Raw genomic sequence first — 27823 nt, 5'->3', positions numbered from 1 at the left:
TGAATGTGTATCCTCCCTGTGGTCCTGGTCCAGCCATGACGAGTCGGAGAAGCGGCTGCCCAAGTCGTGCCTGGTGATTCTGTGTAAGTACGACCCGGTGCTGCGCTGGAGCAAGGACTGCGACAACACGCTGTACCAGGGCCTGGTGGAGATCCTCATCCCCGACGTGCTGCGACCCATCCCCAGTGAGAGCACACACGCGCACGCACACGCACACATACACACACGCACACACACACACACACACACACACACACACACACTATATCCACTACTCATCCCCAGTTGAAATTGTACTTACCTCTAGGGTCTTTCAGCGAACTTATCCCTGGTTATGGGTATGCACTTTGTTGTACGTCGCTCTGGATAAGAGCGTCTGCCAAATGCCAATAATGTAATGTGAGAGCACACACGCGCACGCACACGCACGCACACGCACACATACACACACGCACTATATCCACTCCTCATCCCCAATGTGTGCACACACACACACGCACGCGCACGTACACATACGCACACACACGCACACGCACACATACACACACTATATCCACTACTCATCCCCAGTGAGTGCACACACGCGCACGCACACACACTCACGCACAAACACATGCACACACACACACACACAAACACACTATATCCACTACTCATCCCCAGTGAGTGTACACTACACACAGTGACTTAATTCTACCCATATCACTTTGTACTGAAACTGTCAGTTTGCAGATGGTGCTTATAGAGTCCCTACTCCTCTCTGCCCCACAGGTGCCTTAACACAAGCCATCCGAAACTTCGCAAAGAGCCTGGAGAGCTGGCTGTCCAACGCCATGATGAACATTCCCGAGGAGATGCTCCGCATCAAGGTCATCTCACCCAACAGCCAACACTGAGCGCCATACGCAAATAATCACACCTTTATTCACAGTAACAGCGCGTGGCCGTTATAGTAACAGCGGGTGGTCTTTATTTACAGTAACAGCGCGTGGCCGTTATTTATAGTAACAGCGCGTGCCCGTTATTTACAGTAACAGCGCATGGCCGTTATTTACAGTAACAGCGCATGGCTGTTATTTACAGTAACAGTGCGTGGCCTTTATTTACAGTAACAGCGCGTGGCCTTTATTTACAGTAACAGCGCGTGGCCTTTATTTACAGTAACAGCGCGTGGCCTTTATTCACAGTAACAGCGCGTGGCCGTTATTTACAGTAACAGCGCGTGGCCGTTATTTACAGTAACAGCGCGTGGCCTTTATTTACAGTAACAGCGCGTGGCCTTTATTCACAGTAACAGCGCGTGGCCTTTATTTACAGTAGCAGCGCATGGCCGTTATTTATTTACAGTAGCAGCGCATGGCCATTATTTACAGTAACAGCGCGTGGCCGTTATTCACAGTAACAGCGCGTGGGTCTCATAGCCATGGTGAGCTGTGCCAGTAATCAGGAGCTCACACACAGCCCCAGCTGCGTTGCCATTAAAAACCAGCTGTTTTACGAGGGAGTCCCGCGGCTGCTTAATAAGAGGGTCCTGACGTCCCCCCTCTCTCACACGCCCCCCACAGGTGACGTCAGCAGGGGCGTTTGCGCAGACGCTGCGCAGGTACACCTCCCTGAACCACCTGGCCCAGGCCGCGCGCGCGGTCCTGCAGAACACAGCGCAGATCAACCAGATGCTGAGCGACCTCAACCGCGTGGACTTCGCCAACGTGCAGGTCTGTCTGTCCGTTACAGTGCCGATTGCATGGCAGCAGGTCAGTTGGTATTCTAGCTGTAAAATGGGTGTGGCAGTGGTGTAGCAGTCAAGGGGACTGTGTGACAGTGGTGTAAAAGGCAGTAAAAGGGACTGAAATGGAGTGGTTGTAGCCTTCGATACAGTTGGCCAGCACCTTCGTCTCTCAGGAGCTCACCTCATTGGCCGCCGTGCCAGCGAGCAGCCTGTGATTGGATGGTCTCCCTCTCCGCGCCTCTCAGGAGCAGGCCTCGTGGGTGTGCCGCTGCGAGGACCGGGTGGTGCAGCGGTTAGAGCAGGACTTCAAGCTGACGCTGCAGCAGCAGAACTCTCTGGAGCAGTGGGCTGCCTGGCTGGACGGGGTGGTCTCCCAGGTCCTAAAGCCCTACCAGGCCAGTGCCGCCTTCCCCAAAGCAGCCAAGCTCTTCCTGCTCAAGTGGTCCTTCTACAGGTGAGGGGTGTCCGAAACGACTCGCTCACACGTGATCGCACCGTGCTCCTCCATCTCTCCCGACATCTGGAAACTCCCTTAAACACAGGGCTGCCCAACCCTACTGTTTCCTATACGTGGACATCTACCGTCCTGTAGGTTTTCATATCAACACTAATTTGGCCCAACAGATTCTACTAATTAGCGGCTCAAGCATCTCTACCGCTCTACAGCGAGATCTCTACAGTGTAGATCTCCTGGAAAAGGGTTGGGCAGCCCTGATCTAGCAGGACTGTTGACCTTATATGATTGTAACTTTGCCCAACTCCCGATCTAATGGTCTTCACTTAATGTGTGAAATGCACCTTAGTATGTTGCTTTGGCTCTGCTGAATTACTAAAATTGTAAACGGTCTGTCGGGGAGAGAACGTATGACGGATGACCAAGTCGGGGAAATTGGAATTGGCCAAGTTGTGACGTGCTAGCTCTTGCCAACACCGTCGAGCAAAACACTAAGTCCTCTGTGAAACACACATATCCTGTGAGGACTATGGTACTGCATTCAATTTCCAGTGGAATTTGCTTTTTTAACCCCCAGAAATAGCCAGAAAATGCTTTCTAGAACGAGCTAGTCGATTCCTAACCTAGAATTTAAACAGTCCGACAGGAACCAACATGCAGCCACACATAATCTTTCTTTCAGGTGTCTACCACAAAGCAGTAGAACGTTTACTGTAACAGTATTGATCTCACAGGGAGTGTACAGGGTTTACTGTAACAGTATTGATCTCACAGGGAGTGTACAGGGTTTACTGTAACAGTATTGATCTCACAGGGAGTGTACAGGGTTCACTGCAACAGTATTGATCTCACAGGGAGTGTACAGGGCTTACTGTAACAGTATTGATCTCACAGGCAGGGAGTGTACAGGGTTTACTGTAACAGTAGTGATCTCACAGGGAGTGTACAGGGTTTACTGTAACAGTAGTGATCTCACAGGGAGTGTACAGGGTTTACTGTAACAGTAGTGATCTCACAGGCAGGGAGTTTACAGGGTTTACTGTAACAGTATTGATCTCACAGGCAGGAAGTTTAAAATGCATAACTTTTTACTGTTATATTCAATGGAATTCCAAACCGGATGTGATAACACAAAACACAAAATGGAGATTGCATCCTTTTTGCATTTCCCCCTCCACATAGATAAAGCGAGACCAAGCACAATTTCAATCCTTTTTCTATCCATGTTGGAAACCGCCTGCATTATAAATTAGCAAGCAACATCACCATAGCAACGTGCATTTGATTTGCCATCCTGCCCCCCCCCGCTCTGTCATCAACCCGCGACGCGAACGCAGCATTACCTCCGCGATTCTTGCCAGCGTTTCCGCACGCGCGCTGACGGGCGCGGTTGCCTCTCTCGCAGCTCCATGGTGATCAGAGACCTCACCCTGCGCAGCGCCGCCAGCTTCGGCTCCTTCCACCTGATCCGGCTGCTGTACGACGAGTACATGTACTACCTGATCGAGCACCGCGTGGCGCAGGCCAAGGGAGAGACCGCCATCGCCGTCATGGGAGAGGTACGCAAGCCGCTTAAGTCCTCGCCGGACAGCGGAGCAGGACATGAGAGGGCGCAGGGTGCTCTGCCTCGGGATGGGCCAGTAGATAGTCAGGGCAGTATGGCGCACATTAACCCTTCCGAGGAGCGAGGTCATGGTGTCATTAGAACGTTCTTAACCGAACGTTCTAATGCGGATGTCACAGTAACTACTGGCAACTGAAAGCAACGGAATTCTAGAACATCAGCTCTTTTGAATTTTGAAACCTTGCGAAAGACCTGCTCCTCAAAAGGGTTAAAGGAGCCAGCTCAGCAGTAGGACCGGGAAACCACTCTAAAATGCTAAACAAACTCCTCTCCCTCTACAGTTTGCCAGCCTGGGACGGACTCTGGGCTCCCTGGACCCTGACAAAGGTACGTCCCCCGGTAGAGCAAAGGTCAAAGGCTTCGGTGTCCCCTTCTGTAGGGTCATTGCATGCTAAAACTCTCTCCTCTCCCCTTTCATTTCTGCCTGCATGTCACAGAAGAGGAGGAGGAGGAGGAAGAGGAGAGTGACGATGAGTGTCAGGAGTTGTCCCTCCCCTCGGATTCAGCCAGCCTCGGGGTGGAATCCCTGGAGCCTCCCGCCAAGCTGGCGAGAACCGACCCGAGAGTGCTCTTCAACACCACCGACAACTGACAACCCACACACTGGAATACCTGCCTGTGAGGGCTCTCTGACCTCACACATACACTGGAAACCCCACCCACAGACGCTTCTGACCTCTCACACACACACACACACACACACACATATACTGGAATGCCCACCCACTGCAGTTCCTGTGACCTCATACAAACACTGGAGTGTCAATGCACAGAGGCTACTGTGACATCATACACCGTCTCTCTCTCTCACACACACACACACACACAAGAACATGGTACCGTGGTAACCATGGCTGTAGGCTTGCACACACATTCACATTCAGTGGTGGCAGTGCCACTCAAATTGTCTCATGGACACACTCCCAGACACCAGCACATTACTATGCTGTTCACACACATACACCCTGACTGGTCTAGAATACACACACACACACACACACACACACACACACACACGCACACTAAACGGACAGTTTGACAGTGATCACCCCCCCCCCTTCTCAGTCTGTCCCTGAACTGCCACACCTATTGGTCTGTAGGTCAGGAACCTGGCCAATCACAAAAGAGGAGCATGTCCCAGAGCTGTGAACTGGCTCTAAAACCTGTTGAAGTGGGTTAACAGATCAACTTCTAAACAATTCGAAAACAAGTCAGTGTCATCAAACCCAGACCATCCAGGACCAGTGTTGGGGATCCCCCCCCTCCCTGTCTGACACGTAACTTAAGGTCTGGAGTCGCACCCGGCCAATGGCAGTCAGAGGGGCCGTGTCAGTCAGAGCCTGGCGGCCTATCGGAGCAGCGGTGGGCGTGGCCTGTCTGCCCATGGGCAAATGAGGCTGTACGTGTTGTCTTAGTGGTGTCGTGGCCCCGTTCTGTGCTGTCCGTGTTGGTGAGTGCCTTTGGGGCATCGTTTTGTGCTGGTGTGGCTCTGTTCGAGGCCGGTTTCCAGGGAGATGATTGGCTGCCCCCCGCCCCCCCTAATTTAAATATCAGTGGGTTGTGAGACTTCCCTAGTTAAAAAAAAGAAGAAGTGTATATTCAGTCAATCTTGTGGTAATTTTTTTTGTTTTGTGAGAGTTTGATCCACTGTGCGTAACCAGCCACATTACCATGCCCTTGGCCCACTGTCTGTCTCCTAAGAATGTTAGATTTAGATGACGCCGTTATGGCAGTCACCTTGGCAACTATAGGTGCCCCACAGAACTCAGCGGTGCCAGAGCAGTCTCACCTGCACAAGGTGTTTTTCACAGGGGCTGCAGTCAAGGTTAAAATACAAAAAACAAGGAGCAATGCTTGTAAGCAGTCGTGTGTATGACACACAGAAGCCTGTGTTCCCTGGGTGTGTGTGTGCGCACATGTGTTGGTGAGTGCTGGTGTGTGTTGGTGTGTGTTGATGTGTGTGTGTGCGTGTGTGTGCGTTTACCCATTCTCATGCTTCTGCATGAAGCAACAGCGGTCTCAAGACATTTCTCTCCAGACATTTCATTCTACCGTTCGCCTTTTTGCATTGCAGTGTGGCTTATATTTCTTTATCGGTTAAGATTGCAAATTTCTCTTTATTTCTGTGCCAAATGTATCTTATTTTTTTCTTTTTTTTTTCTTGCCTTGGCTAACATTGCCGTCACTCTACAATTTTAACTCCTCAGCTCCACAGCTCTTGATGGGGGGGGTGAACTTTGCTGTGTGTGCGAGAGAGTGTGTGTTTGTGGTCGGAAAGAGGAAGTGGAGGTGTCATCACAGTGTGTGGCAATGTAACGCCAACCACGCGGCATTCCTTGTAGCAGGGTGTAGTGCATGGCCATAATATACGTGTGCGCGCACACTGCATTGTGTGATCATGTCGTGCTCCTGATGGGAGACGAATGCCACTGCAATCAAACAGCGCAGCCCTGAGATTGTGAGACAGAGAGAGACAGACAGACAGACAGACAGACAGAGAGACAGAGAGACAGAGAGACAGACAGACAGACAGACAGACAGACAGACAGACAGACAGACAGACAGAGAGAGAGAGAGAGAGAGAGAGAGAGAGAGAGAGAGAGAGAGAGAGAGAGAGAGAGACAGAGAGCACCATACTTCCTTAATAAAAAAAACAAACTATAAAAAAAAACATTTCCTTTCAGATCAAGAGCCACATTCATTTAACGTTGACTGCCACTTTATATGTTATAGTTAAAAGATCGTTGTTGGTTTCGCGATTTTGGTTGGATAATTTGACGCCACGTCGTGGACAGCGGACAGATTAGCGCAGTGTACAATCCCTTTAGCAGTCACGGAAGGGGCTGAAACCAGCATGATTTTAACCTCTCTTCTGAGGATGAACGCCTGCCAGGACCGATTCAACATATCACTCTGATCCACCCAATACCTTGTAAAGGATCGCAACAGAATGGTGTTTTTTTTTTTTTTGTATTGATGTGTATGTACATCGTTTAAGAGCTGAACTTCATTTTCTAATGGTGCAAGGAAGGGAAGGGGGGGGGGGGGCTTAGTGTGGGAAAGTGTTTTAAGAATATTGACACCCGAGAGAATGCTTGTGCCTTTGGAGGTTACAGAATGCAATGCAGATGTTTTTAATTTTAAAAGATATAAATTAAGAATTTTTAAAATTATACTGCGTCAAAGATCTTTTATTTTTTCCCTCTTCTCCATACAGTGATGTGATAATATCTGCTTCCATTGGAAAAAACATCCACGGACCCACAATGACACCCAGGAGAGTAGAGTGCAGCAGGGAGGGGCAAAGCACACTCCTCAGCCTCGGGGTTTGCTAGTTCATATCTCAAGTGAGGCATAGCCTAATTACAGCCCCGATAAAGACGCTGCATCTCGGATGATTGGGCGAAAGCCCGGCAGTATAATTGCACTTTAAAACTGGCATCACCATAATTAGCAAAGGCAGAGGGAGGTTCTTGGGTCTGAAAGAAAACAGGAGTGAGGCCATCTCTTGATGGTGAGCAAAATCTGCAGTTTAGAAGCCGAGGAGGAATGAAGAAACGAGGGGACAAGCAGAGGGGAAAATGCAGACAGAGACACAGAATTGTCAGACACATTGCACTCACCTCCACACCTCAGGCCTCTCCGCGGGACAGCGCTCACCTCGGTATGGTGCAGTGGGACCCCAGCGCCTGGAGGAGAGGAGCGACGCGAAGCCGTTTACAGAAGGATAGTTCCAGTCACCCCCGGCGGAAGCGCGGCGTGAAGGCACGCGAGCGGACGGGAAGCCGCCGCGAACGCGGGCGTAATCCGGTCAAACGGAACGGTCGACTTGTGTCGAGCGCACGGAAGTTCGTTCATGACGCGGCGGCGGGCTTTTAGAAACGCCGAGGTGACGGTGACATCATACGCCCCGGGAACGCCCGCAAAAGCGGCCGTGACCCTCGCTAAGTTGAACTCTCGGTCACGAGAGGTAACGGACACGCTACGCACTCGGCTGTAGCCGTTCCAGCAGATGTTTCTATGGACTTACCAGACAGTGGATGGTTTCATCTTCCTGAGGCACAAGGCTCTGGATAATAACAGGAGTCCTTGGTGACTGGAAGGCCCATTGATACCAGACTGTCATTTTCAGAAGACCTTTCAGTAGACTTGAACGTTTCAGAATGAACAGAAGAGAAAATTTGATGTTGAGAGCCGACCACCTGGTTGGTCTACAGCAGGGGTGGGCAATCCCAGTCCTGGAGGACCGGTGTGTACGTTTTTTGTTTCCACCAGTTACTCAGGTTAAATGAGCCAACTGAACTGTCATTTGCGCGTACATCAAGAAATGTAGCCAAAATGTCAGATGGCGTAAATGTTGGGGCCGATTCAGTAATTAAGCAGTCGGCATGAAAGGGCTACGGCTGCTGTTGCCCACCTCTGGTCTGCAGCAATACCTGTGGGGCACCCCCCTCCTTCCAAAAGAGCAGCTGACCTCATCATCATCAAGTCAGGAGTGCAGACACAGGAGTTCACAAAAAGTCCCACCTCCTGAAAAAGTGGAACAAGACTTGGGGGGTGGGGGGGTGGGAGAGGAAAAATAAAAGCTTACCTCAATCTTGGCAGGGGGGGTGCAGAGACTGAGCACACGTCATTCCAGAAAGGACCCGATCCGCCCTCGAACCCAAACGCACACAATAACATTCACGCGGGCTCACACACACAAAACTGGACTGACCAAGCCACAAAAAAACTGGGAGGTCTCAATATCATCTTTTATTGTGAAGTTTAAAAACAAGCAGTAAAAGGTCAAACCCAAGCATACAATATATAACATCTTGACTACTCAGAACAGGAGATGAGGGGAAACGGAAACAAAATCTGTCCTTTCCTCAGGAAGAAAAACGCAAACAAAGCACTAGTTGGAGCATAAGGAGGTTCCATGTGAGTGACACAGTCATCACTACCAACCACAAGCATACCATGTACCATAGTACACAAAGCCTTATACCACACACACACAATTATATGCATCTGCAAGTATACATACATACAGAGACTATTAAACAAGGCATCCACACCACACAGTCAATCACACAGGCATGTGCACACGCATGCACTCACACACACACACACACACACACACACACACACGTACAAAGACATGTGAAACAAAAACACGCACAGCCACACACACAAACACATAAAACGCACCTCGTCTCCACACAAAATGAAAGGGTGAAGAAACGGTCAGTGAAACAGTGAAGGGAATGTTCCAACTCAAAATTAGGGGGGGGGGGGGGGGGGGTCTCAGTGTAATTAAAATAAAAAGGGCATAAAAGCAACAAAAGATTTACTACCCATTCCCCCCTGCCCCATCTCACTTGCCACCACGAAACAAAAATGAACAAAACACAGGACTAGGACTTCATTTTTATACGTTGCCGTTAGCGTAAGTCTGGGTCAATGCAGCAGTCGAGGCCGTGAGTCTCTCAGGGAAAATGAATAGCAGGAAAGTGCAGTCGGTTAATTGGTGGGTCGGTGGATGGATCAGTCCACCGAAGGATCTGGATGCCAATTCTATATACCGTAAGTTATGAAGGTGGGTGGGGCGTGGAACAGTACTGGGGGGCAGGGGGCAGGGGGGAGGGACACAACTGAAACCAAAATCCAGGCCTGCAGGTCTCCATGTCCATTTCGCTCCGGAAAATAAAGATTAGTCCTTTTCACATTTTCTTTCTCAAAAAGTGATACGGGGGGGGGGGGGGGGAATAAGGACTAAGGCCACCGCTTCCCTCAAATCAAAATAAGTAAAAAAAATAAAAATAAAAAAGCATATTAAAATAAAAATTAAAAACAAGTCCGGGCGGCTGGCTGGGCCAAGTTGAATGTTGTCTCTTTCGCTTCCTCTCTCCTCCAACACAAAGTATGATTGGGCCCCGGCTCACTGCGTCTGCAACGAAGGAAAAGGGAAGTTAGAGAGAGCCCTGCGCTGGGATGGATATCAGCTGTGTGCGCGTGTCTAGTGTGTGTGCGCGTGTGTGCGTGCGGGCGTGTGTGTGGGCGTGTGGGGGGTATGCGTGTGTGGGGAGGTGTGGGGCTGTTGTGAAGCATTACATTACATGAATGGCATCTGGCAGACGCTCTTATCCAGAGCGACATACAGTCGATTAGACTAAGCAGGAGACGATCCTCCATGCAATGCAGGGTTAAGGGGCCTCGCTCAAGGGCCCGACGGCCGTGCGGATCTTATCGCGGCCGCACCGGGGATCGAACCGCCGACCTCGCGGGTCCCGGTCGCGCACCTTAACCGCTACGCCACAGGCCGCCCTGAGCATGCGTATGAACACATCCGGGCCCCGGGGCGTGTACCTGCTGCCCTTGCTGCGGAGCGGCCGGCTGGCTGCCCGGCGGGGCCCCGGGCTGGCCGTAGTAAGCAGCCTGCTGCCTGTAGTACTCGGCCCACGCCGCGCTGTAGTCAGGCTGAGCCGCTCCTGCGGCGGGGCCTGCAGCGGCCGCCGCGCCTCCGGCACCCCCCGCCTGACCTGGAGAGAGAGAACAGCGCTTCAGCAAAATCGCCGCTTCGGGTCCGGTCCGGCGCACAAACGCGCACATGCGTATTCACGCGTTATCGTGCTTCGTGCTGGTATTGACAGGGGGGGGGGGGGGGGGGGGGGGGGGGGAAGAAGTGTGAGGGAGGAATGACGGTCAGTACGAGGACCCTCACCCATCTTCTTGTAGTACTCCTCCCAGGCCTTGGTGTAGTCGGGCTGGCCCCCGGGGGTCTGTCCGGCCTGGGGCTGCTCGGCGGGGGCCGGGGCCCCGGTGGGGCCGGCGGGGGGCTGGCCGGGCACGGTGCCGGGGGGCTGCTGGTAATACTGGGCGTAGTACGCGGCCCAGGCGGCGTTGGGGTCCCCCGCTGCAGCCTTACCTGGAGGGCAGAGGGAGAGGGGTGACCAGGGGCCAGGGCCGGAGAGGGCGCACCATCTCTTCAGCATACCTGCACTGCGCCGCTGTCCAAACCCAGCTAAACGACCCGCTGGGACAAAGACGGCCAGCGTCCCAGAGCGCCAACAGGCAGGGCGCCCTTCAGTTAGGAAACGAGAATGAGAGCGAGCAAGGAGAGAGACTCACTGGGGTCGTGGGGTCCTGGGGGCTGCCACTGCTGGTATGTGTTCCCCCAGCCCTGGGGGGGGTACTGGTGAGGAGGCGGGGGGCCACTGCAAGGAGGAGAGCTGGGAGTTACGATGGCAACCACACAAAAGGCATCACGTACCAGCCGTCCCGCTTCAAAACACTAATCCACTGGCCTGTCCCTTCTCAACTTAAATTTGACATGAGTTACTGAGTGCTCTTGACCAACTTGATTAGTTCATAATGCTGATGCCTGTATCTTGCAAGGTCGTCTGGGGTAAATTCAGCCAATCTGGGTGGCAAAAAAAAAAGAAAAGCAGAGTAATACTGTTGAGCCGCCAGTAGAGGCTGCTAGAGAGCACGCAGCGGGACTCACTGTGGCCCTGGAGCTCCGGGGGGGCCCTGGTTGTAGGGATTGGGGTTGTAGGGGCCCATAGGCCCGGAGGGGCCGGGGCCCCCGGGACCCGGGCCCACAGGACACAGCGGACCCTGCGAACATGACAGACAGCTGTGTCAGGACCGGCCAGCAGGGGGGCAATGTTTGCCCGTTAACACTCACACACTGAGCGAGTCAATATAGGAGAAGTTTCATCCTCAGTACCTGGGCATGAAAAAGCATGTTCTCCTGCCTCCTCACTCTGCTAAATTATTCAGCACAGAGGACCTTTACTTAAACAGGGTAAGCAAACAGAGAACGCTCCTTTGCAAACAGGAACGCCCTGTGGCAGTCCAGCCAGGAACCGCCAGCGTCAACAAACCCATCACACGTTCGGCAAAACATGGTTTCATTACGATCAACTGACAAAAAACGTTGGTTAAACCGAGCACCCCCCGCACCTCGATCTTGTCCTCGATGAGCTGCTTGGCGTGGTCGATCTGCTGCGGGGAGCCCCGGATGACGAAGAGCTTGAAGTTGGGGTCCCCGTTCGGGGGCAGCTGGCGGGAGATCTCCACGAAGGCGCCCGTCTGCTGGTTGATGGCCTTCACGTTCTCCCCGCCCCGGCCAATCACCAGGCCGCACTTGTGGGAGGGGATGGAGAAGGTAACCTCCCCCCCCGGGGGACCCCAGTTCCCCTGGCCCCGGCCCGACCCCTGCCTGGGGGCATTCCAGGGCCGGTGGCCCCGGGGGCCCTGTGGACACACACACACATCATTAGAACATAAGTACATTAAATACGTCATTCATAAACACGATCATTAGAACGCAGTGCCTCCCAGACATGATTTACGTTATCCGCCGATGTTCTTCCATCAATCTGCCCAGGGACTACAGATGAATTAGCCCTGCTGGTTAAATCCGGCACATTTCACGTCACGTTTATTACCGTGCGCCGTCCCTTCTTTGAGATAAAAACGAACTTAAAGGGCGGACCGGACGGGGAGCGGAGGACTCGCTGCACCCACCCCCTGGCCCTCCTCTCGTGCTCGGATGCTGTGCAGCAGGTCGGTGATGATGCGGGCGGCGTGGTCACACTGCTCGGGGGGGCCCATGATGTGCGCCACTTTGTCCGGCCCCACGCCGTCGTCTGGAGCAACGAGACCAACGGACGTTTAACGAAAATGAAATCAAATAAAATGCCCACACGGTGAGCATTGACCATTACTGCATTCGCACGCCTTAAGCAAATAAGTACCAGCACAATACAGAAATGGTTATTTGTGCTTATAATTGGGAATACAATTAAATTAACCTGTTTGTATGTTCCTCATCAGTGCAATTTCACGCCTGACCGCAATCCCAATCGCTCCTAAACCAGCCACGGCACAGCTGACAGGTCCTCAGAAGCATGCACGTCTAAACTAGTCTTCATTGCACACAAGACCTGCCTGGGCCAATCAAAACACGGACCCAAAAAAACACCCAGATAACAACCTGGTCCTTTTAAGATTAAAAACATCCAGCTCTTGGTATGGCAAGTTGAAATACAGGGTGTAGACCAATCACAACTCGTTGCAGAAAAGGTAGACAAGTACCGTTTCAGAGGACAACCACAAGGTCCAGACCCACTGTGTCGGAAGAACGGCTTTGAAGTTCTAACGCACTGCAATGCGTTGAAATAAATTCCACGTTGAACGCAAGGGCCTTGTTGAAACGGCCTTAACGTTAAGAAAACCTTCCCAACTTCACGGTTACTGCGGACACCTCGTGGGCCGCATTCTGAATGACCTGCACGTGTGTTAAAATGGCCGACTGACTATCTGGGGAAACATTTCTACTGTATATTGGGGCACGGGGGAGACTTACATGGATTAAACTGTGCAACGGGCAAAGTGGATCACGTACCTGGTTTGAACTGTATCCTCACACCAGCGTCATTTTGGATCTTCTTGATCATTTCGCCGTTGCGGCCAATCACCACTCCCACCGAGTGGCGCGGGACAGGCACCTGTCCAATCACAGAATGGTTAATGCCAGCCCAAAAATATCTCCCCCGGCTCATGAATAAGGGCAAACTTCACACGGTCAATTTAAAGCACCTCATATTTCCATGACAGACCCAGCTCAGGCCACTGGCTGCCCTGTCCAGAATTACCCAGAATACACTTGGCCACAAGTTGGAGCTTGTCAATTATGTTTTATCTCAGGCAGGAAAGGTTGTACTTGCATGAACAGTCTCTATGAAAGATCTTCAACTAGGGATACAAATGTCATTTCCAAGCAACTAGAACACGCTTCCAAGATTGGAAGTTGAAAGTCAGACAGTTGTACGGCTTTCTCACTTGCTGTGTAATGACTTGGCCAGGATCCAGTGAGACGTATCTGATGATGGGTAAAAAGCCAGACAGGCTGAAAGGGGGAAAGGGTGTAGGAAGGGTGGAGGAAGAGTGTAGGAAGCAGGGTAAAAGGTTGAGGCAGGGAAGGCACTCACATCGATTCCGCCTCCCCCCATGTGCGACCCAAACTCATTCCGGTCCCCGAATCCAGGCTGGTCCCTCTCCCGCAGGATTTCCTGCACCAGCTCCCTTGCTTGCTGCACACACACACACACACACACACACACACACACATACACACACACACACACACGGACACAGACATACACACACACACACACACACCAGAGGAGTGTGAAATTCAGAGACGGCATGTGTATAGAGACCACAACGCACGTTTCTGACAGGGAGACAGGCCTGCCTGAGAAATAAGCAGAGCACTCCCAAGGGCTTCCTATCTACTCTGCCATCAAAGGCCCCTTGGCAACCCAAGGATGGCAGTGCAGCATGACAGTTAAGAGAACTGGGCTTAGAACCAAGGGTCAAAACACACAAGCTCTGATGCTGTACCATTGGGCAAGGCACTTAACCTGTACAGTTTCAGCAATTACTCCCCCGCAGTAGAAAATGTATTACATGAATTTAATGAAGTAGGCTGCATAAGTAATTCTAGAGAAGATAACTGCAGAGTAAGCACCACATAATGACACACCCCACAAATTATTATTTTTCATTAAATTATACTTAGTATGGCTAAAAATCTGACAAAACAACCAAAGTCACATCAAATAGTGAACACAAACAACTAAGAATATTAGGTATTATACTTAAGGTTGAAAATATGACAGTAATGAGACAGCATCAACATATTTTATTCTGGTTAATGGACATTAATAACCCTGATGGCTCCTACCCTGATGAAAATGCAGAAGACATCACTGATCCACAACACAGCAATTCAGCTTTAAGCCAGAGTCAGAGGATTTGGAACTGAAGCCCAAAGTCCGTATTGGCAATACAGACTGGTACATCTTTATTCACTAATATATGTTTGAGGATTGTTTTCTCTGTTCGTGCTGCCTCCATGTCAAAAAACACCCATCTCATCGATGAATCACAACTATTCAAAGTTTCAGGCAAATTTGAGGAGTGGAATTTTCATACAAAACTTTACCCCATTACAACCCAAATATTGCATTTACATTATAATTTTTTATTCCACATAGCTACATGTTGACTTAAGGCTTCATATAGCATTGCGCTCAATTGAATGAAGACCACTTTGCTACAATTTGTAGGCTACAACTAGCTGTAGGCTGTAGTTATGAAGAAATGGAAGTTTAGCTCGATGTCTCATTAGCTTTGCATTAGGGGCGTAACACGAAGCAGGATTGGCTGGATGGTGTCCATGACACTTTTAACTGACGTTATCTTCGGGGATCACAGCAGCGCACCGAACAATGCTACAAACCTAATAATGGTATCCTACTGCCTCACAGTACCTCGTCTTCCGAAATACCACACGTGCTCTTTCCAAAGTTCGCGGAAAATAGGAGGAGGGGGGGCGAAAACAGTCAGCAATTGCGTCTTTTAGGGCTTATTTAAAAACAAAAGGAGGCTTTTAAACCTTGCGAATCATAAAATAGGACAACTTCTTCCATTTGGCAAGTTCGTTGTGCTTACCCATTACTGCAAATCGCTCGCCATTTCCTCTTTTCTCTCTGTGGGAGTAGGGCGAAGGGCATTTTAAGGATTGAGGAGGCTGCCAGCTCGTACTGAGGGCAGACAGAGTCCTCCCGACAGGACCCCAGTACCTGCACTTTGTAGGGCTCCCCGATGATGCGCAGGGGCTTGTCCATGTTGGGGCCCTGGGACCCGTCCTGGATCAGAATCATCTTCACCCCCGCCCGCTCCTGCAGGGCCAAAAAAAACAATTACAATCCTCACCGAGCGACCGGCAGCCTTCGTTTCCATTTTATTTAGCTTGCCATTAACGCCCTTTTAATACGAACGGGCGCGACTTGGGTCTGAGAACGCTAGCTAGCCGATTAGCTTCCCTGGGATTTGGTTTGAAGGTAAGAAGAAATACTATATTGATTAAAGGGCATTATAGCGGCTGAATGATCATCGACTTTTGTTCTCTTGGCACCTTCCACTGTCGGCAGCACTACCTTTTCAAAGTTAAGCTAACGCTCGTGGCAAACAGACGAGACTGAATACGTCCGCCGCTCGTCTGGTGCCTGTACCACAGGTGTAGGGGACGGAGAGGGGGGTGGGGGGCGCACGTACCTGCAGCTGTTTGATGGTCTCCCCTCCCTTCCCGATGATGAGCCCCGCCTTCCCGGCCGGGATCATCATCTCCTGCACGGAGCCACTCTGGCCGTTGGTCGACTCGTGGAAGGAGGACGGAGGCGTTCCCCTGCCCCGGGACACGATCTCATCCAGGAACATTTTGGCTTTCCTGCAGAGAGAGGGCCGGAGGGGTTCAGAGAACCGTACGCACAGGTGCAGCACTGAGGGAGCATTCACATGCTTTTTTTCCCCCCACAAAAAAACTGTCCTGCACTTAACCACCCAAGACATCAGCCAGGTGGGGGCTGTGCTTTGGGTGAAGGGTTACTACAGATCGGCCGTTTGCATGCTTGCCAGCTAACAAATAATAGATGTTCCATCCCCCCCCCCCTTAGATTTCTGCGTAAGCTCAGCGATTGGTGGATCTTGTGTGGTTTCCCCCAGAAACTTAGCAGTCATCTGCAGTAATGTGAGGAAGTGGTGGGAAGAAATTTGGGGAAAAACGCAGAGATGGGGACGCACACACTTACTGTATGGAGTCCGGAGTCCCTGTGAGAGAGACACTCCTCTCTGGAAGACCTCCACTGTCTGGACAAAACAAACGCACAAAACCACCCATTTCTTCATTTGGGTCAACAGAAACTACAGCAGCGACAACCAACCCTGTTCCTGGAGATCGACCGTCCCGTAGGTTTTCCTTCCAACCCCAACAAAACGCATCCCGTTCAAACATCTACAGATGTAATTAGTAAGAGTAGAATAGATGACAATTAAAAAAAAAAATTATGGTTGTAATGAAAACCTACAGGATGATGGTTCTCCAGGAACAGGGACGTTTACCACTGATCTACAGGACATCTGAAGGTACTTGGAAGCGATTCGGCACTCCCTGGACTCAATCTCAGAGAAGACCCGAGTGTCGCAGTCCGCAGGACAGACGGCTCCCCGTCATTTAGAAACCCCCATCACCCCCGCCCACAATGCAACTGGGCTTTCCCCCCTGTCTAAATGAAGTGGAAAATAAGAAATATGAACTTGCCTCTCCCAGCTCTCTTACCTGGTGCAATCTGGACCTTACAGCCAGAGTCCTGCTGGATCTTGTTGATCTGTTCTCCTCCTCGTCCAATAACTGTGAGGGAATACAGATAACGGTGGATAAAATAAAGTCCCTTTCTCATGAGACAATGGGCAGCATGGGACATGTAGTTTCACTGGAACAGGGGTAATGCCAGGATCAAAACCTGGAGTAAACATACCAATTACCCCTTCAGCACAGTTTTTGTTCTCTGAAGTCGAACATTAACTCCATTTACTGTCAGGGTTTAATTACCACTTAATGAAGGCTAAGCAGCCAGGCTAGATGCCAGGTGCAGTCAAAACAAAGACCTGAATGCTGAAAGGTAGGAGTGAGAGAGTAAATACTCACTGAGTCCAACCATGCCATCGGGAACACTGAACTCCTCTGTGGTGGTTGTTGGCCGACTTCGGGGAGAGGTGGAAGGAGAGATGGAAATCAGTGAACTGAAGTCGACCCTAATGTCACGTAGATTGGAGTGACTGCAGACTGCAGTGGGGGAATGCTCACTCCACTGAAAACAGAAACAAGCCCCTCGCACCTTCCCCTGTCATCCTCCAGATTACACAAAGTACATAACTAAATGAATAAACTGTCCCGTACTCTATTGTATGCGGTTGTCATGGATCCCAGTGCAGGCAGTGCTTACCTCTGTTGGGCCAGGGCTGCCAGCTGGGCTCCAATGGCTGTGAGGGGAGCAGACAGGAGAGGGGTCAGATTACAGACGCTAGGGAGGCCAGCGACAAACAGCGAGGGAGAGGAGTGGAGGGAGAGGAGGGAAAACTGGGAAGAACAGTGGGAAAACTGACGGGCACAATATGAACACGCTTACACAGAGCGGTGGCAGTGTCCCGGTCACTCTGAGGGGCCATTTTCTTACTGTCTGGCTGTTCTGGAGAGAAACAGGGGGGGGGGGGGGGGGGGGGGCACCAAAAAGAAACAAGTCATTGATACCCTCCAAGTCCCACAAAGTGTACTTTAACACACCTGAGAAGTCATGGCCAAAAAAACCCCCCCCAAAAAATACACAGCACAGCGTTCAGGTCAGTGAGTGCGTGTTGTGTTGTGTTGAGGAGCACAGTGTTCAGGTCAGTGAGTGCGTGTTGTAATGAGGAGCACAGCATTCAGGTCAGTGAGTGCGTGTTGTGTTGTGTTGAGGAGCACAGTGTTCAGGTCAGTGAGTGTGTGTTGTGTTGTGTTGTGTTGAGGAGCACAGTGTTCAGGTCAGTGAGTGCGTGTTGAGTGTGAAGGGCACAGCGTCCAGGGCGTAGCTTCACCTGCGTCCTCCAGCTGGCGTTTCTGTGCTGTGAAGGGGAAGCTCTCAGCAGGACTGCTGTTATTCATGGGAGGGGGCCCCCCTCCCGCATCACCACCGATCTTCGCCGCGATCTGAGGCGCACACAGACACCGAGGGGAACCATCACCAAAAGCACAGGCGAGAACAAGCCGTGCACTGAACGTCTCGAACACGAAAGAAAAGGAGCCCCTCAAAAGGTTCCCTTAGTGGCCTTCTAGTTCCTGTTCCACGCTCTTCAAGCAACTGCACAATCTCCTCATTCAGAAACTGGAGTGTTGCACTGGTTAAAATCGAACCACAGTCCTGAGAAATCCTGCTTTTCATGGCCTTAACTGAAGATAGCATTTTGAAAAATGGAGGAAATGGAAGAATTAAAGGGCTAAAGAAAGCTCGGATGCTTCCAGTACATCTTAAGCCAGTTAAAATATCCACTGGACCAGCTAGCTACCTCAACTAAGACCACCCTGACAAAAACAACTTACCGACACCGACGATCAGTACACGTCTCATCATCAACTAAAGCAATTAGTGACGACAAGGGTAGGAATTTAACCTGAAATAACGCAGAAGGAATGCGAGTCCTCGCCTTGCATAAACAGTAACGTCACCAACAATAATAAAACTCGCTGCGCATGCTTTACTACTTTACACTAGACCGCGCGTGGTTGTGGTGCTTTCCAAAGTTCGTTTGGGTTCAAGATCAAAACTTTCCCTTTGTTATATAAATGCAGCTAGCTATTGTAGCTAACTAACTTAAGTGACATGATCAGTCAGATTTTACAGATGTAGTATGTTGCTCAGTGAGATACGCTGTAGGCACAGCATTAGTCAGTTTGCTGCGGCGATATTAGCTATCATTTCAAATAGCTAATCTTGAGTAGACAGCTACTTCAGAGGTGCAATCGCACTCAAGCTAGCAAAAAAAAAAAAATCCACAAAAACTTCCATTTTCAAGTGTGAATTGACAAGCCGGTGACTAACGGTTAGCTAACGTTACAGCTGGATACGTGTAAACAATCTGTTGTGTACCGATTTGGTAACATTGGTGACATTTATCATCTAATGTTACCATTTTCAGGTTGCTCTTAAAACTGCTCGCTAGCCATGCCTGGCTGATACGCTTTAGCCTTGTCTAATTAATTACAGTCCCTGAGACATTGTCCCGGTAGCTGATGATTGGGAACCGGGAACAGTTAGTCTAGTTAGCTAACGTTAAATGGAGACGCAAATGGCCTGTTGTATTTACACACACCCAGGGTTAGTTAGCTATTGGTTTTCATTTGGTCGCACCACCGAAGCACTGCATGCTAGGCACATCTTGTCCTACGACGTGTAAGTGCTGTGGCTAGCAGCAAGACCCCCAACGCTAGTAAAACTGATGGACATACTGTCATGTCAGCCTGCTAGCTAATTAGCACTGCACAGGCCTCGAGAATCCGTATCAGCTAGCCAGCAAACTTCCCACATAAGGGTTAATGAGGATGCCAAAACTACAATCAATAGAAAACTAGAAACGTGTGATTTTATTGGGGAGATATCAGATAACGTTATACACCAGGAATACATTTTGCCAGCTAGCCATGCACGACGCCGGGTCCATTGATTCAGCTGTCAAACACGTTTTGATTTAACTTTAACGTTAGCCCTAACGTTACTCACACGCCGTCCCCGTCCTCACCTGGCGCGCTCGCTGGACCGCGTCAGCAAAGGCATCTTTCTTTATCCCGCCACCGGCCCCCAAGGCTGATTGGCCACCGAGAGGTGCTCCAGCCCCGGGCGGCGGCACCGTGCTGTATTCCGACATGCTAGCCGTGTTGCGAGCGAAGGCTGTCGAGTCGAAGCAGGCAATTTAGGCCAGGTCGAGGTGCGCAGAAGCGGGAAGACGAAAACGCAAGAGTCGGGGAGGGGCGAGGAGGTTGTGATGGTGGAATGGGGGGCGGGAAGAAAACCCAATGCCTCTTGAGTTTATTTGGGTTTCTCCAGTGGGCGAAGGGTGCAAACTCAAATCCTTTGGTCGGCTTCCACCTTCAGCAACAAGCGTATTCGAGAAAAAACAATTTAAAGCACATTTCAGTTAATGCCACCAACCCACTTACGCTGCTAAAAAGAACCAATCAGATGTTGAGACGTCATCAAAAAACCAATGATTCTGCCTACTACTGATCTTCCTACTACAGAAGTTTCATGTTGATTGACGGGTAATAACGGCGTATAGAAGCGTGAGTCAAGTGCTCGGGTTTCACGTTTTGTTGAACATGGATTTTAGGCCGATTTCGCAAAATGTCTTGCCTCGTGAAGAGCATAGCTCTCTGAAGTAACCACACAGGGTGTCACTGACGGTGCGGCTCTGTGGTATTGCATACAGTACTTTAAACAGGGCACAGTAAAACATGATTTTACCCAAAGTGAATTTAATTCAGGGGACTATGGCACTGTAAAATGTTTTATTCCGAAGTGGTGATTTAAATAGCTTCATCACCGCCATCTATTGACCGTATGCCTTGGTGAAATGTATTTTCTCCGCAATATCTTTTTGTTCCCTCTCAATTATTAATGTCAATTTCTATTTTAGGCCTTTCTCATATTTGCAACACATAATTACAATACTAGTATTGGCAATAGATTCTGGAGTGTATCTAAAATGTGAAATGTGAAAAGTCTTAATAGTAACAGACATCCAAGTGAATTCAAAATATCTTTATTTTGAGCAATGTGAGAACAGAATGTAACTCTCAAACAATATAGATACATTGCTTACATTTATAAATGCACATACACATGAAAATGTTTTTAAGTAGAATGACCTTATCCAGGAAACATTCAGTTAATTTGTTAGATTAACTACTATAAGAGCAGGATGACATGCAGCTGATGTTAGTAATCAGATGACAAAAGACCATGACTGTCATTAATTAATAAACATAAATATTATGTGAATAAAGCATATCATGGCAACCAATTCCAGTGCAATAACCACAGCATAAGCAGTGGGGGAACCTCAGATCAGACAGTTAAGAGTTAGAGAAATCACCGCCTGGTCCTGAGGAAGAAGACACAGAGCAGCCCTTTAAAATGTGGGCAACAGCACATATGATAGTTCCCACTTGTCTCAAGTGCACCACACGTGGACCGGACCACTGCAGCATTTCTTTAAAAACGATCTGGTACAAAGTCATTGGCTTTTCAGTCCTGGGCTGGGGTGGACTGCTGACGTTTAGAAACCTTAAAGATAAGCCGGTATTGCACTCAGCCGGTTTACAGACTCTGCACTCATACACTGCAGCACAGGTTCCGAAAACCTTCTGACTTTGCATTGCACGTCATGAGATGAGCGTCATGTCTTGTTAAAATATTGCCTTATGTGGTCAAACACAGACATCATCACGTGACCCCCCCCCCCCCCCTCCCCCCTCTGCTGCATCATTATAGTAAACCATAAGTTAGGTGAAGGTTGTGCTAAAATAAATGCTCCATTTGAACATTTGAATTGGCAGGTGTCGGGTGCCACAACAGAACTTTAGCTAAGTTTCTACCAAAGTATATTTAGATTGAAATTAGCTGCTGCTTTGCTCAAGGTACTGGTTGAGCAGTGTATCTTGGACAGAAAACCAGACTATTTCCTTTCCTTCAGTGCATGGCCACCTTTTGTGTGTGTGTGTGTGTGTGTGTGAATAGCAGTAATGTAACACATTTGGTATCTTAAAAATCAAGTGACAAAAAAGACTACGCCCTGCTGGTGAGATGCAGACCATGATTGGCAGGGGAGGCTCACCCTGTTGGGGCCGCGTGTTCCATGCGTCCACAAAGGGCCAGCGTGGGGGCAGGCGTTTGTTCCAACCAAGCAGAAACATGCACGACTCTACTCATCCAGGCCCTTTGCAAAGACTGTAGCGGTTGATGAGTAGAATCAGGTGTAATAACATAACTGATGGTTGGAATGAAAGCTTTTTGGGTAGGATTGGGCTGGTGTGGGTGCAAGGGCCCATTGGAGGCACCGCTGGAGGGAGCTGCCTCCCTTGTTGACTGAAGAGAAGTGGCGGTGACATGAAGCAGGCCGCATGCTTGTCTCTCTTGAGCAGATAGCGGAAGTTGCCACAGTGTTTCAGTGCGAGTATGAAAGGGCAAAACAGATTGGCGAGGAAACAGGAAAAAAAATCATTCATGAACATTTTTTTTCTGAGCTCACGACAAACCATCACATGAAATGTTAAGAATGATAGCAATTTTGCCCTTATTTAAACCCCCAAAGTTAATGAACTGCTTTTGTAAGCTGTGTGTGGGGTATACCTGCAAAACATTTTTGGATCATCTACTTAATATTAGTTAAATTTGCTAATTTCAAGAGTAAATGGTCTTTTTTCCCCACATCTTTCTCCCATGTACCCTGTACCCAAGTGGAAGTTCACAGTGAACCATGGTGCACACCACCTGACCTGACTAAAGAACTAAGCAGGAACCACTGCTGTCACCTGGAGAGGGAGACGTCCCCCGAAAACAGATAAAATGTGCCAGTCATACACACCCAAGACAGTCCTGGCAGTCTAAGCAGTTAAAAAGCAAGACTATAATATTTTCATTTTATTGAAACATGCACCTGTCATGCTGGCAATGCACACTAATATTCAAAAATATAAATCACCTTAAGCAAAACCCCCACCCCCTCCACAAACCCCACCTTCATGCATTCCACTGGCATGCCCCATTCACTGGAGAATAAAGATTAACAACCACGGTTTTCAAAGCAAGCATTCACAGTCCTGATAATATAACATAGATAATTCTCCACCATAAATACTATTCAGTCAGCACAAACATTCATATACATGTTCAAAGTACAGCAGTTCCAATGAAATAAGATAAGAGAATCCAGGAAGATGGATCACTCTCTCACTGAGCCCATTCAAGTCATCAGGTTGTCCTGCCAGAAGTCATTGCTCCCTACATCTTTCTTTAACTCTCACGCACCCTCCCCATACCCCCTTCTTCTCATCATTAATCTATTTTTCACTCATTTTTCCACTCTCCTCCCTGTCCCTCCATGTCTCTTTTCCATAAATGTGGATACATTGTCATTTTTGCTTAATACATTCTGTTGGTCATATTCCAATGCATCACAATGAGCCCATAATTGGCAATAAGAGGTATATTTAGCAATACACCTCGATATAATATTCAATACATCTCTCACTATCCCATGCGTTTCAAGCAACTTTTTGACAATTCTATAGGCCAGTGACATGTCCTGATATCACTGATATGTGTATTTGTGAAGGCTCAAAGTATTAACAGGACAGTCATCCACTATGATGTCATTCTTCCTGTGCCATGGCAAGTGGATCTCCATATATGGGAAAAAATATATTATTTTTGTTGCAAAGGGAGACGTGCCGACTGAATGACTTTAGTAAACTTTAACAGTACTTTTAAAATTGCTGCAATGTTTTTGGAATTGCAGTTTGTAATCAGCTTTGCAGCCCGTTATACAAATCAAGTGGTGCAGCTGAACCGGAGTCAATGTCACTATTGTCCTGAACACAGAGCGCCGTCCCACACCGGTGAACAGCTGCAGAGTGGATGTGCACACTTCAGGTATGCCTGAGCAACAGTGTTTGCCAATCCCGACAGGCCTGACCACCACAGTGGCGCACGGTCACAGCGGTCCAGCGACGGTCCTACAGTACGGCGATCAGTCTCTCGCTCCGTGCCTCACGCCTTCCAGGCTTCCCAGCCTCACATGGCCGGGGGCGGGGCTGACGGCATGTACACTCGCGGTCAGAGACACGGCTTTGCATTCGCTGAGGCAATTCAGGATCACGTAGGAGCTTTGTCCGAGATTAATTCAAGTGCCCGGATGTGGGATTAAAACCTCAAGCCCTGCGGTTCCAGGTTCTGTTCCTACAAACACCTCGGTGCCACACCTCATCCTCGAAGTCCAGTCGAGTTTGTCCCTCCGGGGCGGACAGGGCAGGGATATTCTCAGGTGGAAGGTTCCAGTCGATGTCAAGGCTGGGAACACCCTGTGTCTGCTGGTGAGAAGCTGAATCTGACGATTCCTCACATACCGACGTGTGTACAAAAGTCACGTGAGGGTGGCAAGTCATCCAGAACTTCAGAATTCTCCCAATGTGTTGTTGTTGTCCGTGTAACTGATGTTCACGCAGCCATTGTCATTGTCATTGTCAACAGGCACAACAGAACCTATTGTAAAATGTTCCCCTCTTTTCTCTCAGCCACAAAAAAAAAGAAACATTTCCGACAAAAACAGCCAGAGTCCTATGAAATGACAGATTTCAGTGTCTGCAAAATGTAATAATGCAATCATGCAGTGCATATTCAGTAGTTACCACTTTGCAGGAACAAACACATTCACTTTAAAGAGTGCAAATCCAGCAAACTGGGTTCAGTACATGTTCTGTATGTCATCTCACATCCATTCTGGACCTGAATGAGTCCCCTTGAAATGACATTACGAAGCATATAAAGGTGTGCAGCAAATATTAAAATACGTATAAAGTTTTACTAGCTTTATACAGAACCTGTAGTTTCACGGTAATTTCCAAGAATGCATTGTAAAATTATTAATTTTAAAATGAAAACTGTAGATGTACATACTTCATATGAAAGTGTTTTTATATAATTATTTTTATAAAACAATAGGTATTGGGTAGAAACACCTATTTCTACCCAACCAAAATATATGATTTTTTTTTTGGCTTCATCATTCAAAACATCACAACATATCATGAAGGGATGCTTTGGTTTCAGGTTTCCCTCTAGAGGATCATCATCCACGATTTTGCACACATTAGTTTGAAAATTCACATTTCCTTCGGGCTCAAAGTCAGCCAGAGCACACAGAATTAAGGGTTGTTCTCACCACTTGGCCAGTCGGCAGTTGAAAACGTTTTTGTTCTCTAATTTCTCCTGTACGTGACGATGTCAATAAAGTTAATGTTACCTGTTCCTGAGGTGCAGGGGTAACGACCAGGAACACAGGAAGTGTGTCTTAAGTCTGGCCCACATATTTGTTCTGTTTGGTACAAAAAGAACAAGAAACTACCGCGGATCCATTGATCCTCGGATGACAGCTCAGAAAACGTGTCCCTTTCTCTGCGAACATGCTGCTGAACCAGCCTGCGTTCGTTTCAGGGTACTAGCACAGGGATTGGGCCAGGGTGCGGGAAACCCCCTCCCTCACATTCTCCCATCCCACAGGGGCTCCTCCGCTCTCCTCCTCCTCCTCCTCCTCCTCCCTAAGAGCCCACGCCCAGGGCCCTCTTCATGTGCTCGTACACCACGTAGGAGATGCTGACTGCGGGGATGACCTTGAGGAAGTTGGGGGCGATGCCGCGGTACAGCCCCGGGACGCCCTCCTGGGAGACGATGTGCTTGAACTGGCCCACCATGGAGAGCTTGGGAGCGCCGGCCACAGAGGCTGCGGGGGGGGGTCCAACAGAGGTCACCGCTGGTCACAGCTTCTCCAACACTCACACTGCATCTTTTATTCTGTCTTCTCTCTCCTTCTCTCCTACCATTCTCTATTCCACCCTCCTGTGCTCTCTCTACCTCCCACCTTCCCTCTCTCTCTCCTGCCCTCTCTCTACCGCCCACATTCCCTATCTCTCTCTCCTGCCCTCTCTCGACCTCCCACCTTCCCTATCTCTCTCTACCTCCCACTTTCCCTCTCTCTCTCTCCTGCCTTCTCTCACTACCTCCACCCATACCTTCCACCTTCCCTTCTCGCCCTTTCTCTCTCCCCTGCTCCATCTCCCTCCCTTCTTCCCGGCTTCTCTGCCCCCTCTCCTACACCCTCCCTCCCTCCCTCTCTCCCTCCCCCAGATGGCTCATTTTCCCACGATGCCTCCTGTGCTCTCACCTTGGGCCTGCATGCGGGTCCGGACCAGAGCGAGTGGGTAGCTGGCCAGCTGACCGCAGGTGCTGGACACGGTGCCACAGCCCAGCAGCACCAGAACCCGGGGTCTGGTGAGCCCACAGAGTACCGCTGCAGCCAGGCATTCTTCAGGGTCTGAGAGACAGAGAGAGAGAGAGAGAGAGAGAGGGAGAGGGAGGCAGAGAGGGAGAGGGACAGAGGGAGGGAGGGGAGGGAGGGAGGGAAGAGTGGGGGGAGGAGGGGGAGAGAGAGAGAGAGGGAGAGGGACAGAGGGAGGGAGGGGAGAGTGGGGGGAGGAGGGGGAGAGAGAGAGAGAGGGGGAGAGGGAGAGGGAGGCAGAGGGAGAGAGACAGAGGGAGGGAGGGAGGGAGAGAGACAGAGGGAGGGAGGGAGGGAGGCAGAGAGGGAGAGGGACAGAGGGAGGGAGAGGGAGGGAGGGAAGGAGGGAGGGGAGAGTGGGGGGAGGAGGGGGAGAGAGAGAGAGGGGGGGGAGAGGGAGAGGGAGGCAGAGAGGGAGAGAGACAGAGGGAGGGAGGGGAGAGTGGGGGGAGGAGGGGGAGAGAGAGAGAGGGGGGAGGGAGGGAAAGAGGGAGTGATAGAGGGAGGGAGAGGGAGAATGAGAGTGAGAGAGAGGGAGGGCAGGAGGGAGAGAGGGAGGAGGGGAGCAAGGGAGAGAGAGGGAGAGTGAGAGAGGGGGGTAAGGACAGGAAGAAAGAGTAACAAAGTAAACAAAGAGAGAGAGCAAGGCAGAAACATGTTTAAATGAGGACAGTGAAAACCCTGTCTGTGCCTGTGGTGGAGAGAGAGAGCACACAGGCTGTGTTTGCTGTAGTCGGCTCAGGAGGATGCTGTGCACGACTCCAATGAGAAAGCCAGCCTAGTAATTGCAGTCATCTGGAGCACAGCAGTACAGCACACTGACACCCTCAAGCACAATCTGTCCACCATTTTACCCAGGCCTCTGAAGGAACAATGCATGTACTCAGAACATGGGACTCAGAACATTGCCTACAGAGTGAGGAGAAGAAGAAAATGAATAGATAGAAATAACAGTAAAATTAAGTTAAAGAGAAGAGAGTTGCTGTCGGAATCCAAATTGGAGGTTGTTGATTTTCAAGGCTCTCACACTCACACACACACTCACTCACTCACTCACTCACTCACTCACTCACTCACTCACTCACTCACTCACTCACTCACTCACTCACTCACTCACTCACTCACTCACTCACTCACTCACTCACTCACTCACTCACTCACTCACTCACACACACACACACACACACACACACACACACACACACACACACACACACACACACACCTCATAGACGGCAAGGTCGATGCCAGCATAGGGGATGATGCCCAGGGTGTTGGGTATGTAGCCTCTGTAGAACGCCAGCACGCCCTCGTTCAGCAGGATCTTCTTGGCGCAGTCGCCCATGCCAGAGAACTGGCCCGTCTTGCGCAGGGTGAGCCGGGTCTTCAGAACCTGGGTCCAAATGGCAAGTCACACATTTCAGCAAGCCATGGCAAGACTGGTCTCAACCACCAGACGCCCATCTACCTCCCCTTACAGATTTGTTTCCACTAAATATCTGTCAATCTGGCAAATTTCTGGCTTGAATTACTG

At 49.8% G+C, this 27823-nt stretch overlaps 3 protein-coding genes across 3 annotated transcripts; 1 reads left to right on the top strand and 2 right to left on the bottom strand.

Annotated features, from left to right (window-relative positions):
* Positions 1-7: 7 nt before the first annotated feature.
* On the top strand, positions 8-6325 carry LOC133120289 (MHC class II regulatory factor RFX1-like; the record flags this gene model as incomplete). Its single annotated transcript, XM_061230280.1, has 7 exons — positions 8-185; positions 772-869; positions 1566-1715; positions 1975-2183; positions 3589-3742; positions 4089-4134; positions 4245-6325. Coding segments are annotated over 7 exons (990 nt in total), but the record flags the coding sequence as incomplete, so codon positions are not given.
* A 2215-nt stretch (positions 6326-8540) lies between these two features.
* LOC133120290 (far upstream element-binding protein 2-like) lies at positions 8541-20357 on the bottom strand. Its single transcript, XM_061230281.1, has 18 exons — positions 19978-20357; positions 18280-18391; positions 17835-17894; positions 17652-17688; positions 17354-17409; positions 16985-17056; positions 16458-16515; positions 15925-16096; positions 15450-15548; positions 13791-13892; positions 13205-13307; positions 12325-12446; positions 11758-12051; positions 11297-11409; positions 10921-11006; positions 10514-10717; positions 10159-10331; positions 8541-9739 (listed from the first exon to the last, which is right to left on the bottom strand). The coding sequence occupies exons 1-18, from the start codon at positions 20101-20103 to the stop codon at positions 9731-9733; spliced, it is 1998 nt and encodes a 665-aa protein (XP_061086265.1). The 5' UTR covers positions 20104-20357; the 3' UTR covers positions 8541-9730.
* A 1362-nt stretch (positions 20358-21719) lies between these two features.
* LOC133120291 (mitochondrial adenyl nucleotide antiporter SLC25A23-like) lies at positions 21720-26272 on the bottom strand (the record flags this gene model as incomplete). Its single annotated transcript, XM_061230282.1, has 2 exons — positions 21720-25734; positions 26176-26272. Coding segments are annotated over 2 exons (279 nt in total), but the record flags the coding sequence as incomplete, so codon positions are not given.
* Between the last annotated feature and the right edge of the window lie 1551 nt (positions 26273-27823).

This window comes from Conger conger, unplaced genomic scaffold, assembly GCF_963514075.1.
Source record: "Conger conger unplaced genomic scaffold, fConCon1.1 SCAFFOLD_172, whole genome shotgun sequence".
NCBI lineage: Eukaryota > Metazoa > Chordata > Actinopteri > Anguilliformes > Congridae > Conger > Conger conger.
The sequence above is the reverse complement of the archived record's forward strand: the minus strand, read 5'-3'. Positions and strand labels throughout refer to the sequence as shown.